Source organism: Stegastes partitus, unplaced genomic scaffold, assembly GCF_000690725.1.
Source record: "Stegastes partitus isolate 25-593 unplaced genomic scaffold, Stegastes_partitus-1.0.2 Scaffold801, whole genome shotgun sequence".
Classification (NCBI taxonomy): Eukaryota; Metazoa; Chordata; class Actinopteri; family Pomacentridae; genus Stegastes; species Stegastes partitus.
In genome coordinates, this window is record NW_007578532.1 from 20,501 (window position 1) to 32,356 (window position 11,856).

Consider the following 11,856-nt stretch of genomic DNA (forward strand, 5'->3'; position numbering starts at 1 on the left):
GGGTTGAGGTTTGGAACCGTTTATGGTGACTTTAACAGAAGGCTATTAAGCATTTATTACCGTTTGTACGTCTCAAAAAGAAACACGATTAGTGTGTTTGCTGGATGGTTTTAGTCTGCTGCAGCCATAAATAAAACAATCCACACAGGCCACCACAGCTGATCTCCTTCATCCTTTATAATCCTCCAGGACACCTTTGGGGGTTTGGATCTGACAAAACAAGCAATTTGAAGACATCCTTCAGTTCTCTGGGAATTGCAACGGTGAGTTCAAACCCTTTTCTAGACCAGATGATTAAAGGAGAAAAAAAATAATCATTACGCTTTGCATTGTCGAGTCAACTGTAACGTTATTGTGAGTGAAAAAACAGCACACAAAAAATTAAAACAAGACACAGCAGTTTGATTTATATTCTCTTTAATATATCTTAAAAAATGGATATACAATCTGAGAAAGAAAAGGTTGAGGATCTGAAGAAGAGCAGGCTGTTGATCTTCTCCCTCTGGCCCAAAGATGGAGTTAAACCCAAGCAGAGACATTTTCCCCCAAAAACATCCAAGGGGGGGAAACAAAAAGCACTGCTAACTGCCGAACTAAAGGTCGTAACGACACGGTCTCCAACAGGAAGCTAAAGTCAGAGCATTAGTAAGGCTAAGATGAGTGTCGGGCTGTCGTATCCTGGAGGCAAACACCGCCGTAACAATTAACTGTCATGGCAGTTACACAGGATGGCTTCGTATGATTAGGCAGTTACATCAGACTTCAAGGTTTGAGTGGACCTAGAACGCACCGAGGAACGCCGTGGAACACCCATATTCACATTTGCTATCGACGGACCTGCATTCTCTCGGGTCCTTTTGGCAGAGGCCAGTGTCATCTGTTGTGTTTACTTTCACTCGGAAGAAAAAAAAAAAAACTAATTGGAGCAGCTGAAACCTGGGCCAGAATCAGAAAAAGAAAGAAGGGCAAGAGGAAACCAGAGCATGCTAACAAGTCATCTCCACATGTCATACGCTCACACACACACACACACACACACATATACACAAACGCTCCACAAGCACTAAATGTCCATTTGCACACACATACACTCAAACACAAAAGTCCAGTCTTCATCGACTGTATTTCTACATCCTTAGTAAAAATGCACCACCGGCAGATCACATTGACATCATGCAGACGTGTGAACACGAAGCTGGATGGAGTGACAACAGTCCATGTTCAAGAGATTCGACCCAAACAGGAGGCGTAGCGCCAACCAGGGCAGAGCAACATGTGCACTCTGCTCCATCACTGGCTAGCTGAGTGACACAAACCCACACACACACACACAAAATGAACAATCATTAAAATCCACGGCAGCAGAGGTTCATGCAGACAGTTTGACACCAGGAGTCGCCTCACGGTGCATCCCTTCATCTGTTTGACCCAACGAGCAGCGGCTGTCTAAGTAGCTAACAAGATAATCCACCAGTAAACCTGCCACCGACCTACCAAGTCAGTTTGCTTTTTACCAAACCAGCATCTTCTTAATTTACTTTATTTTGTTAATCACTATTTATCTTCTTTTTTTTTTTTTTTAAATTTTAATAAAATCTGTGTATTTCATTGATGCTTTTTTAAAATTATCTTGCTTATCCACTACATATATTTTGTCTTATTCCATATTTCGATGTGCATTAAGCCTTGATTATAGACGTGCACACAGACAGCTCTGAACACTTGTTGGTAAATTCTACTTTTCTAGTCCCTGGGTGTCTGCTTGGAAGACTTTGTTGCATACATTCACACTGCGTCTCTTCCCCCAGATGCACACTACCGCCATTTGCAGCATCGTCCCTCAACATGGACACACATTTATTGGCTGCATGTGAATATGTGCAAAGAGAATCTATTTTTGTGAAGTACCTTGAACTGCACTTTATTTATGTCGACATCATTTCCATTGTTATAAAAGGTAGTTTTTCTGACAGTGACCTGGTCTAACCAAGCCAGGATTATCTAAATAGGATAGCTAGCGTCAAAGTATGGATATAAAGACATATGAGTACCTGCTCAACAGAAAAAAAAGTCTCTTGCACTTCGTCAAAATCACTCACTCACTACTTTGTAAGCTGGCTAGCGTGTTAGCTTACTAGCCTACTTGCAGACGAGTCGGCCGATTATCTTTATGAACCTCTGCTGTTGTCTTTTCCACACACGCCCATACAGTCCACACGCACAAGAAAGTGAGACTGGAGTAGTGTCGCTTTACAAAGACACACTCTACATATCAGTTCGGGAAATCTCCCGCAGAAACCAGAGGTGTGTGTGTGCACAGTGCAGTCACAAAGTCAAAACGTCTGACGTTGGGTCGGCTCTGCACGACGCACAATAAAATAGGATACAAAGACTGTGCTGATTTTAAAATCGTTTTGTTTTTGTATGCTGAGAGATACAAAATGAGCCAAATAAGCCGTCAGCGTCCGAGTCTCAGAAACACAGCTTCAGACTTCTGGAGTTCCAACTTCCAGAGTTGCTGCTTCATCATCATTATTCTTCCTCAGAATCAGTTTCAGGGTTGAACGTGAATCATTGAATTACTCCAAAATTACCATTGTGTACAGTTTTTATGGCAGCGAGTGGGCCGGGCTGAGCGGAAAATATTAGACGGGGATATTATAGATTTGCGCGTTCTGTACCGTCGTCATTCATTTGCGGCTGGGTTTCTGTCCACCGGATGAACTGAGTCTTTCAAATCTTTCAGCCGTTTTAGGTCTCTGCCTACTTTTGCCTTTTGTTGCTGAAGGCTTCACTGTGGTCACCAGCTAGTTGTTAGATTCAAAATAATAAATATAGCAGCTTTAAATTTACATGTTTAATTACACTGATTAAACTTTCGGGGCCATGTGCAGAGATGCTGCATGCCCTGCTCTCTCTATTTATGTCATGCAGATGTAAAATTAAATCTAGTCCTTTAAACCAATCATTGATTCATTCAGTGCAGAGCCAACACACTGATAATGTGTCAGAGGACTTTGTAATTGCACTGTACGTCTGAATAAACCTCTCCATGCTTGATAGAAAAGGGTTTGTGTGTGAAACGGAGACAGACGGAGGAAAGACAAAAAAGGAAAGTGAGGAGAGCGGTGGTGCAGAAAAGAGGTGAAGCTGGAAACAGAACAATACATTTGGCTGTAGTTTAAGTGGCAGTATTTTATGTCACTGGAGCTGAAAATACACACAAGGTCTGTATGTCAGTCGTTGGTGTGTGTGTGTGTGTGTGCATGTACACATGCAAGCAGAATGACAACAAAATGGGGCGATGTGGTCATTCACATGCTGTCTAATGGGGCTGCAGGACCTCCAACTCAAGTGTGTGTGAATCAGAATCCTGTGTGTGTGTGTGTGTGTGTGTGTGTGTGTTCTGACCTTTTACTACAAGATGTGACACCGCGTTTGTGTACGTTTGTGGACTCACATGCATTTTCTCTTTAGCGACACAAACATGGCAGGCACTGAAACAGAGAACTGATAGTAACAGATATTCTTTCTCTCGATTCATCGAATTTGAAAACAGCTAAGTGTGACTTATTGTCTTTTTCACATCACATCACATCGCTCGCCGTCCGTCGCCGCGGCTCGTCTCCGACAGGTTCTCGCGGCGCGGCGCCGGTCCTTGATCTCGCCGCCGTGGACAGACATTGCGGTCATTGTAACACTCAATCGATTAGGATAATTAAAGCATTTTTTTTTTCTATTTTTATGCGAGTCCCTCTTTAAATGTGTTATTTTTTTTTAATATCATTCCTGCAATGTGGAGTTTATTGCAACTGGATGAACAGAAGGGGGGCATAGGCAGGGCTGTGGTGTCAATAGGAGGACTGGGGGGGAGGGCGGGGGGGTAGGTAGAGTCAGAGAGTCAGCTGCTGATTCACACATGTTGGGGGGGGGAGTTGGCCAAGATAAGCAGAGGCAAGGTAGAGCAGTTTGGTTGGTTGGTTGGTGCAGGCTGTTGCAGATAGCCAATGCTTCTATCATCTGGCGTAGTGCTTGATGTAATCTTGAACCTTATTCCGGAAATCCTCCTGAGTGGAAGAGAGAGAGAGAGAAGAGAGGGAAAAAGTCAGGAATACAACAACTGCATTGGGTAAGTAGTTGAAGAAAAAAAAAATCACAATAGTTGACTGCTCATCATGCAAAAATTAAATAAATAAAGACAAAGCACAACAACACAGATCGAACTAAACACACAGTATTTATTTTTGAACCAGTACCTGCTTTCAGTTCCATGTCCCTCAAGCTGTGCTGCTATTCTACTATCAAAGACACATCAGTGCAGACCCTAAAAGCCTGACACGTTGTTCCTGTACCTCCACACATTAACACGTTGGTGCTAAAATCTACCAGACAGCCAAAAAAAAAAAAAAAAAACGAGCGGAAATGTAACTAAAATGTGCTAAAACTGACGAATCTGATGTGACGAGACACACGTCAGGGCCAAAATCTGGTATCATGAGTAAATAGATGCAGCTTCTCCACCACCACGATCACTAAAATAAAAACCTCCTTCAGTCGACACGACGACACAACGTATCTAGAGACACACTGTTACGCACCAGTGTTGTTATGACAACTACACAAACGAGCAGCCCGCTGTGATTATTACTACGGCATTGATGAGGAAGTCTCTTTTATAAAGATGGGATACATCTGGGTGGAACGCCCTGCACTTCATTATGCTAGCATCTGGGCCAATGCCAACCTGGCAGATGGGATCAGTGCACCTTTAACCCTTCGCTGATCGTTGGTGAATCTGAATCTATTGCAATAGAGAGAGAAAGGCACAATTGGTCCATCAGCGAGCACGAGAGCAGCCGAACAGAACAGTTTTTCCATTGGTTCGCTTCGAATTGTTCGACTGCTGTAATCTATGGAGTTTTTCTCGACTGCTTTACATCTACTCCTTCCCTCACAAGAGCCTGAGGTCTCTATTTTTGACCCTGCTTATGCAGCACACACATCTGTTAAGCTGGAAGCAATGGTCATCTTTGATCTGAAAATGCATTTCCATCCTTTGAAAAGGAGTAAGCACACAAATTATTATGAATAGATGAATAGATGACAGTTTTCACAGAAGCGCCACATGAAGCCTCCAACTTAAACTTGCTGATTTAAACTTGGTTAAGCAGAATTCATGAGTTGGTTTCATTCATTTAATCATAGACTGCTTGTGGGTATAAAGATTTAATGAAAGCAGACTTGTGCTCTTTGTAGTTGCAACATGAAACATTTAACACTTTTTACAGCTACATTTAAAGGCCTATCTAGTGCGACCCGGAGACTCGAACCGCTTCACATCTCGATCACGACGTCTGCTTGAGTTGACTTTCCTCGGCCGTATCCCTTCTGGTCATGTGTGCCCTCTGCTCCTCCTGCCATGTTTCTTTCTACTTGATTATGCCCCTTCTGGTCATGCTCGGCTTCTTCTTGCCTTCAAACACAACCCATGCGGTAAACTCCCCTCTGTCGCCTCCTTGCTTTGACCCATTCCTCCTGGTTAGATGTGGCCTGAGCGAGCTCTGGCTGTGACCTCTGCTCTCCTTCCTCTTTCAGCACCCTCACAGCTATCCATTATTTCTTTCAATCCGTTTCTCTAAAAACAGCGCGGGACTGTTTGGGGGGACATTCTATTGATTTGGTTTGCTTGTGTCTATATCCTCTTCCCTTTTTCAGCAAAACATCGGGCAGAATGCATTCCAGGACACACACACTGTCATGGATTTTGATCAAAGGCTGAAGGCTATTAATTTGAGCTGCAGCAGCTTTCCTCTCTTGTGGAAAGGTTTCCTTTATTCGGTCTATACAAGAAAGTGCAAGGCCTAGCAAAACTGTACTGTAAGCGATACACATTATAAATCATCGAAACTCTAATTGGGGCCCCTGGTCACATACTATCACAGCATGGGAGGCATTTTTTCATTGGAATTAATGATGACGCAGACAGTTGCGGTATTGGCAAATAGCTACAGCTGCATCCAATAGTAATATAAGAAATTGTACTTTCTATTTCTTCCAAGCAAAGATTGCTGTAATCAGTGTAGCTTCTGTGTGTGTGGGGGGAGAAGTTTGGCTCTAAATAGCTGTTTAAGTTCCATCCATCTTCTATACACCGCTTAATCCTCATTAGGGTCGCGGGGGACTGGAGCCTATCCCAGCCGACTTAGGGCGAAGGCAGGGGACACCCTGGACAGGTCACCAGTCTATCACAGGGCTACACTTAGAGACAGACAACCAAGCACACTCACATTCACACCTACGGACAATTTAGAATCACCAATTAACCTCAACATGTTTTTGGACCTTGTGGGAGGAAGCCGGAGAACCCGGAGAGAACCCACGCTGCACGGGGAGAACATGCAAACTCCACGCAGAAAGATTCCGGTGCCCCCAGGGACGCGAACCGGCGACCTTCTTGCTGCGAGGCAACAGTGCTACCAACTGCACCACCCTGCAGCCCCTGTTTAAGTTCACTTTGCCAATTCAGAATTTTCCCAAGAGCACCGCAAAGTCACTCAAAACAGCCGTACTTCACCCATGTTTGGTTTTTTTTGTGTTTGATTGCTTCCCAAACCTCAACAGGACATTTATGTAATGAAAGGTACAGCAGAATATTTAGCCAGTGTGTTTTTGACTAAATATAAGCTGTGCTGCATGCAACTTGAAGGGATAGCACTCAGTTTATTTGTTTTCCAACCTCCTTCCTCGACCCTTTTTTTTAGCCCTCCTGTCCGTTCTTGTTTTGGGGTAGTTTTCCTTATTTACCCATACACCACCACAGGGGTCTGGGTTAATAAATGCTGCCATTTGTAACGTGAAATTTCACATGCATGTGCCTCACACTGACTTCAGCGCACTGATTTACGCCGCAGTTTTACAGCGGTCAGTTCATCACGCACACACTGCCGGGTCGCCCGCAGGGTCACTGGGGTAAGAGTGAGAAACGGAGAACATGAGAAAAAACACGAGTATTAAAAAGAGGGATAGCGTGTGTCTGTGTAAACTGGGAAGTCAGACACAAAAATGCTGGAAAGGTGCCAGCAACAAAACTACAGCGGTGATGACAGCAGCTTGAGCATCTGTCCACGGACGGATGATGGATCAGCGACTACCCGCTGCTGAGGGAATTGATCCCGTTAGACCTGATTTTAATGGTGCAACGAGTGCAATGCAGCGGGGCTTTGGTGTCTCTAAGTGAGCCTGCAATTTTGGCTTATTACGGTGTGACACTGTGTGCAAAATGGTGAAGTGGGGATATAGATCGGAAAGCGCGGTAATGCATCATTACCCGCTCAAGCAGTCGCACAGCATTCCTCATACTCAGACAGCTACTTCAGAAAACGGACACACATCTTTAAATGCATCTAATATTCTACCTCTGGAAGCGAAAACACCCTGTCTAAGCTTCGAATAATCTGGTGTGATGCTCTCTGTAAGATCAGTAGTTCAAATAATTGAATAATGTTTGTATAACCTGAGCTAATAGGCATGGAGTATAATCCAAACTGTGCAAGGTAAAAATCCAAACACTGCCAAAGTCATTTCAAAATTTTCAAGGCAAATATCTTGTCATGCACTGCACCAAAACAACCCAGTCTCTACTTCCGTTGGGCTGGATGAATTAGGAAAAACTGACCCATGGTCTAATGGAAGTAGTAGCGTGTAGTCGTGTGTTCTCATGCTGAGATGTGGTAATTAGTCCAAATAGAAAGGAATACAGAGTGCCTGAGGGTATTTGGTCATAAACTAGAGTAATGGAAAAGTCATTATGGTGGATCCTGAGAGAGACAGACTGGAATGGATCGATGCCTGTGCAAAATTATCTTTTTGTCAATCCGTCCAAAAATATAATTTACTAAAAGCCAAAAACGCTAACATACTCATCCTCTGACCTTTCCTCTCACCCTATTAGAGGCTCTAAATCACCAGTCGTTTGTCATCATGAATCATCCATGCTTTCACAAAAATTTTAGATTAATGAAATAGTTGTTCAGATATATTTTAGTTTGGGCTACAGTGTTGGACAAAGCAACAGACCGGGCAACTTTGTTAGTATTAGAGCAATGCTGCTAGAAGGGCTAAACAGCATATAAGCTACGACACACCCTCCACCTCCAGTGCTTTCAAATTTTGTACGTCCAGATGATACCTCCTCCAATATAATTAGCTCGCTCCATTCACATGCGCGACACAGTTGAAGTTCATGGTTTCCATTTTTGAAAATTGATGTCCATCCTGACTCAGAGTATGTGTGCATAAGTAAACCAACTATCCATCCATCCATCCATTATCTATACACCGCTTAATCCTCACTACAGACAGCCGACTCAGGGTGAAGGCAGGGGACACCCTGGACAGGTCACCAGTCCATCACAGGGCTACACTTAGAGACAGACAACCAAGCACACTCACATTCACACCTACGGACAATTTAGAATCACCAATTAACCCCAACATGTTTTTGGACTGTGGGAGGAAGCTGGAGAACCTGGAGAGAACCCACGCTGCACGGGGAGAACATGCAAACTCCACGCAGAAAGATTCCGGTGCTCCCCCGGGGACGTGAACCGGCGACCTTCTTGCTGCGAGGCAACAGTGCTACCAACTGCGCCACCCTGCAGCCCTGTAAACCAACGAAAGATTCCTTATTTGATCATTGCATTGAACAAACCTGCAGCAACATTAAAACTTCCTGCCTAATAGTCTGTAGGTCCCCCTTGTTCTCTCAAAACAGCTCTGATCCACAGCGGTGTGGACACTTGACCTCTGAGGGCGTCCAACACCCGTGCTATACTATTAGTATCAGCAGTCCCATGGAAAGGGCTCATTTCACTGATGCTTGACTAGATGGGGATCTGGGGAGGCAACACCCTGGGCTCTTGGTCATGTTCCTTGAGCCGTTCCAGTGTGGCATTGTACTGCTGAGGGAGGCCTTTTGAGGTTTCCATAAGTGGGAGCTTGGTCTGCAACAATGTTCAGACGGGTGGCGACATGTCAAAGCACCAACCACATGAACGCACTCCCAGTGTTTCCCACCGAACAGTGCACTGGAACAAAATGACCAATGTTATTTTCTTCACCTGTCAGAGGTTTAAATGTGGTGGCTGATCAGTGTATGTTGAATGCAAGAAGCTACTTTACCGCCTTTTTGGTGGTAATCACGTTTTCCGGCTTCCCATTTGGCAGAAAAAAAGTTGGCACAAAAACGCAAAGCCCTTGTCAGCATCAGTGGAATTACTTGTTCTACTTATAAATATAGGAGGTTGGTCCACCTGCCTGTCTTTCTGCCACATCCTGTCAACCAAGCTGTCTTTTGCAAACTTCTTTAAGCCTGCGTGGGAAAACCTACGCTAAACAACAACTTGTGCAGAGCGTGACATGCAGCGGTGTTCTTCTTCCTCTGACAACGAGGGAGAGACGGAGGTCTGCAGGGTGCACCGACACCGGAGAGGGAGTGAAATGTCAAACATGATGCTCGAGCTCAACTCAATTAGGAGTCCTCAGATAAAGCTGACAGATAGAGCAAACACAGACAGACAAAGAATTTAGGTAGAAAACTGTATCTAAACGAGCCTCTTTTAAGATATAAAACATAATTCAGGCTGTTTGCTCAAGTAATGGAATAAGGAAGGAAAAAGTATCTTTGAAATACACAACCCACTTAAGGTATCACACAAATTGGATGAGGGACAGGACCCCGATTAATGTCAACTTTACAAGATAAATCTATCCACCTCGTACTTTTCCTTCACTTTGTTTCCAAATTCTCTCTTCCAGCAGAAAACTGGCTGAGACAGCATATTACCCTGACGTTTATTAGATTGAACGCTCCAAGTAAACTTTGCAGTCGATTAAAAAACTTTGTTAGACTGCGGCTTACTTTTCTTGGCTCCGTTTGACCCTCGGAAGGCAATTAACTCTCCTCTCCACCAGCAATCTGTACAGGTGCTTAAAATATGTACCGCCGTCAGAGAGAAGGAAATGCAAATTAAACCCCGTGGATACAAACGGTTGCTTAAAAATCTGCTAAAAGTTGAAAACTAAGCAAAGGAAAGCCTCGGGATGTATTGGTTAAACAGAGGGAAAAAATGAAGGGGAGAAGAGAGAGATGTGAACGGGGAGAAAAAAGGGAAAGAGAGATGACAGAGCTGCAGAGGTGTGGAGACAGTCCCAGGTGTTTTCACACTTTGGCTTTCTTTTTGGGTTTTTTTGGACTTCTGTGAGTTTAGTAAATGTTCCTGGTGTGGTCCAAAAATATGTTGTTGGCTTCATCTAAGTCAACTTCAGTGTGGTCCACAGGAGACGTCAAAGCTTTCCACTGCAAACTCAAAGCATTATGGTGTTCCTTTTCCAGCTAATTAACTTAGTACAGGTGGCACTGATGGTCAAATATTTGATCATCTATTGTTACTATACTATCATTAAACAGACTTCACCTCACTCATCTGACACAAACATGCACATTGAATATTATTTGTTGCATCACTTCCATCACCTTGCTCCTGACAATAAACTGACAAAGCTGGATGTAAGTGGGCCACAGTGTTCATAATGTTTTACATAAACACAGCGTTCAAGGGCGAAAAAGTAAATGAGAACGTAGGGCTACATTTATACACAGTGACGTTGCTTCTGTTTAGAAACTCAGTCATTAGTATCTCGTCTTGTGTTTGCGCTCTAATGAGACCCTACAGAGCCACAGCGATCACTGTTTATGGACAGAAAGCTGATAAGAGGAACAGAAGCCTGATAAGGATGCAGAGTGTGTGTGTGTGTGTGTGTGTGTGTGTTTGCATGCAATGACAGACTACTGATGGAGGAGGCTCGGCCACTTGTTAACGAAGCAACAGGGAGAGCATGCGAGAGAGAGAGAGAGAGCGAGTCCGTCCGGCTGATCAATCCAATCAGCGGAGACGAGGTGAATTTCGCATGCAAAGAGGGATGATTTTATGCATGAACTTTAGTGGCTGCCCAGTCGCAAACCCTCCGAGGCGTCACTCTGTCACTGTGAGCTTCAGGAGAGCTACACATAGTCAATAACACATTACAGTAAAATGTCTTGCAGTGTGTCCCAGACGCTAGTTTGTATTTTTGTCCACAATGAGGTGTTTTGCTGCAGACTTGTGAACCTTCTGCTGGCAGTTCAGCTCTTTGACATTTGAAAGACATCTGACTTTTGAGTAATGGCACTTGTGTGATGATGTGGGTGCTTTGGTTCGCTCTGTGCTCAGTTTTAGCCGGTAGGAGCTGTATAAATTTGAATATCCCTTCCTTGAATGTGTCTTTGTGAAGTTAAACACGTTATTCTGTATTATGTAATGCAATTTGTTTTGTGATTGTTAGTCGTCAGGCGGCGGGGGACGTTATTACACTGAGCAGTGTTTCTAATTTCTTTTCTCCCTGATAATAATACTTCATAACAACGTCTATATTGCCGCTGTGGGAGAAAATAGCACATTCTCTCTGTGCAAGCAGACAATCTGGAGCACCAAAGAGCTGCAGCACTTGTGTCCTCACACTCTTTTCCTAACATCACGCTTGTCACATTAAATATACTCGACGTGCTATTTTGCTGCGACAGGTGACTGTTGATTTTGTCATTTAAATTTATGAGACGCTTTAGCGCGCGACACCCTGAGACTCTACAAAACCACATCAAAGTTGAATCTCAGTGGCTCACATTCAGATTCAGAATAGTGATTTTTGGACTGGGGGCTTTGAAAGAAGAAGGTCGTGGCTTTGTGCTTGACAGTGTGACGAGTAAAGCTCTGCAGGGACAAACAACAACGACGGACTTGGCCGTGGCATCAAGCACGA

At 43.9% G+C, this 11,856-nt stretch overlaps 1 protein-coding gene across 1 annotated transcript in view; it reads right to left on the reverse strand.

The window, feature by feature from the left end:
* Nucleotides 1-400: 400 nt before the first annotated feature.
* Nucleotides 401-11,856, reverse strand: part of ube2f (ubiquitin-conjugating enzyme E2F (putative)) — a 50,552-nt gene continuing 39,096 nt past the window's right edge. Inside the window, exon 10 of the mRNA XM_008292310.1 lies at nucleotides 401-4,067. Coding sequence (XP_008290532.1) covers nucleotides 4,017-4,067 — 51 coding nt within the window. The 3' untranslated portion in view covers nucleotides 401-4,016. The remainder of the gene's footprint in view (nucleotides 4,068-11,856) is intronic.